General features: G+C 45.5%; 1 protein-coding gene across 1 annotated transcript in view; it reads right to left on the reverse strand.

The window, feature by feature from the left end:
• ncaph2 (non-SMC condensin II complex subunit H2) overlaps positions 1–2,280 on the reverse strand; it is a 12,421-nt gene that overhangs the window by 6,657 nt on the left and 3,484 nt on the right. Inside the window, exons 9-14 of the mRNA XM_015387734.1 lie at positions 1,360–1,481; positions 1,207–1,305; positions 666–729; positions 495–596; positions 380–424; positions 237–307 (exon numbers count right to left, since the gene is read on the reverse strand). Coding sequence (XP_015243220.1) covers positions 237–307; positions 380–424; positions 495–596; positions 666–729; positions 1,207–1,305; positions 1,360–1,481 — 503 coding nt within the window. The remainder of the gene's footprint in view (positions 1–236; positions 308–379; positions 425–494; positions 597–665; positions 730–1,206; positions 1,306–1,359; positions 1,482–2,280) is intronic.

The following is a 2,280-nucleotide window of genomic DNA, read 5'->3' on the forward strand; positions in this document are numbered from 1 at the left end:
TAATTTTTTCAGAACCATCTCCAGCGGTGCCGTTCCGCTGGTCCAAGTCTCACATTTAAAAACTAGAAAGTGGATCCTGGAACCAGTCCAAACCAGAACAGGTCCGACTGTCCAGTGGAACCAGATCCATGACCAGCAGCAGCAGCTTCGTTCCAAAGGAAAACGTCCCCAGCAGGAAACGGTTGCTTTAGTTTGGACCCACTTTACTGGAGGCTTCCCGGTTTGGGTGGACTCACCACTCGCCTGCAGATCCTCCTCTGTCTCCTCACTTTGTCCTTGATGGTGCTCTGGTAGATGTAGTTGAGGTCTGAAACATCACAAAGCTTCAGTTAGCAGCTCTATGCTTCCTGTCAGCGTTTCAGTGATGGTTCTGTGGTACCTAGGAACGTGGGTCCGACCTTCAGCTTCACCACAGGTTGATTGACTGGAACAGACGCACACAGCAATGAGACGGAGGAATCATTCAGTACAGTGAAGCAGCAGCTGGAACTCACAGGCTCCTCTGAACCAGCTCCTGAAGTCCTGCAGGGGCGCCGCTCGCTTCCTCTTCCTCTTCCCTCCATCATCGAGGCCGTCGGGAACTTTGTAGTACTTTCCTGGAGAGGAGGCAGAACGCCTTCAGAGCTGCAGGCAAACAGGAAGTGACCTGCAGCAGCGACGCTCACCTGCTCTTAAGGGCTCGTCTGCTTTCAGGACAGAGTAGGGATCATGGAGACTCCAGGCGTCCTCCTGAAACAGAACAGGACTGGAACTCTCAATCTACTAGTGGTTCCTAGAATTTCTAAAAGTAGAAAGTACAAACTTTCCTTATATAGATGTTCGAGATCGGCCTGTTTTTCAGAGTAGTCGTTTCTCTGACTGTGTTTAAAGCCGGGTATACACTGTACGTGTTTTGTGAATGGCGCTATATGAATAAACTGAATAGAATTTCTACACCAACAGCTTACTCTGTTTGCAGTCTAGTGTGATTAAATGATATAATTTATATATGTTGTATAAGTATTTTTTTTTATACTTGGGTTTTGCTCCATTTGTTTGTAAATAAAGGGCTTTAAGAACGGAGCTGCAGTGGAACTAAAGCTCCAGTTAGTGGATGCGTTGCAAAGCACTGCCAGCAGATGGTGACAGCGTTCACCACTGATTCCTAACATGATGGTGGGTTTTTATAGGCAGAGTAGATAAGTGGACCCTTTGTTCAGGTCTTACAGCAGCTGGGATCATCTCCTCCGTCTGCTTCTCCACATTCCGTCTCTCCCGGATCATCCGGCCGTCACTAGGAGCCTGAAACAGAACCTGGTTAGTAAGCTGGGAAACCCGCAGCAGGTTAGACAGCAGGAGGATTTAGATGGGTCTAAGTACTGAGGTCTGTTGGCGCTCCACATGTTCCTCTGGTTCTTGTTCCATGTCCTCGACAGGAAGGAAGTTCTCCGCAGCGTCGGCTGCGCCGTCGTCGTCTTGATCGAAGGCGGCCGGAGCTTCAGCTGCAGGAGGGAGGAAGCATGGCGTCATTAAACTGGCAGCGGAGTCCTCCAACCACTAGGAGAAACCCAGACACAGCAGGGCGCAAAATACCAGAGGAAGGGTCCAGTTTAACCAGTTCTCACTGAGATCCAGACCGGTTACAGCTTCTGAATGGTTGTGTTCGAATTTAAGAGATGCATCCTCCCAAAGGCCAGATTCGAAGGCCAATTACATCATAGAGGTCTGGTCGGATTCCAAGACTCCTCGTTATGCGGCCTACAAATGCGTCCTTCTTGTTGCCTGATTTAAATGCTAGGTGTATCCTAGCTATCCTTGATTATCAGATTCTAATATATCTGCAGGGACTGATAGGATTTTTAGTTTTTAATTGCTATTTTGCACAATTTGCTTAACTAAATATATATATTTTTGTTTTGAATTTAAGACATTTTTTTGCATATATATTTTGAGTAGTGATGATTTAATCTTTGTATAGAGAAGACTAATTAGTTTGTCGTTTAGCTAGTGGGTTATTAAAGAAAATGGCGCTTATTTTCCAACAAATGCCCTGAACCACGAAGCAGGACTACTGGAATAGCAAAATAACTTCAGGTTTACAATAAAAAAAAGAAAAGAATAATGCAGGCCAGTTAGTTATAAGTTAGTCTGAACACCTACATTCGGCCAATCATATATCAACGATCATCTGTCAATCAAATGTTTTCTGTCATAGCATCTTGATTCATATGTCGCAGCTAATATACGCCAATTGAAATCAGAATCATTTCCTTTCCCATTGAGTTCCGTCCCAGTGTTCAC

This window comes from Cyprinodon variegatus, unplaced genomic scaffold (assembly GCF_000732505.1).
Source record: "Cyprinodon variegatus isolate N-32 unplaced genomic scaffold, C_variegatus-1.0 Scaffold402, whole genome shotgun sequence".
NCBI classification, from domain to species: domain Eukaryota; kingdom Metazoa; phylum Chordata; class Actinopteri; order Cyprinodontiformes; family Cyprinodontidae; genus Cyprinodon; species Cyprinodon variegatus.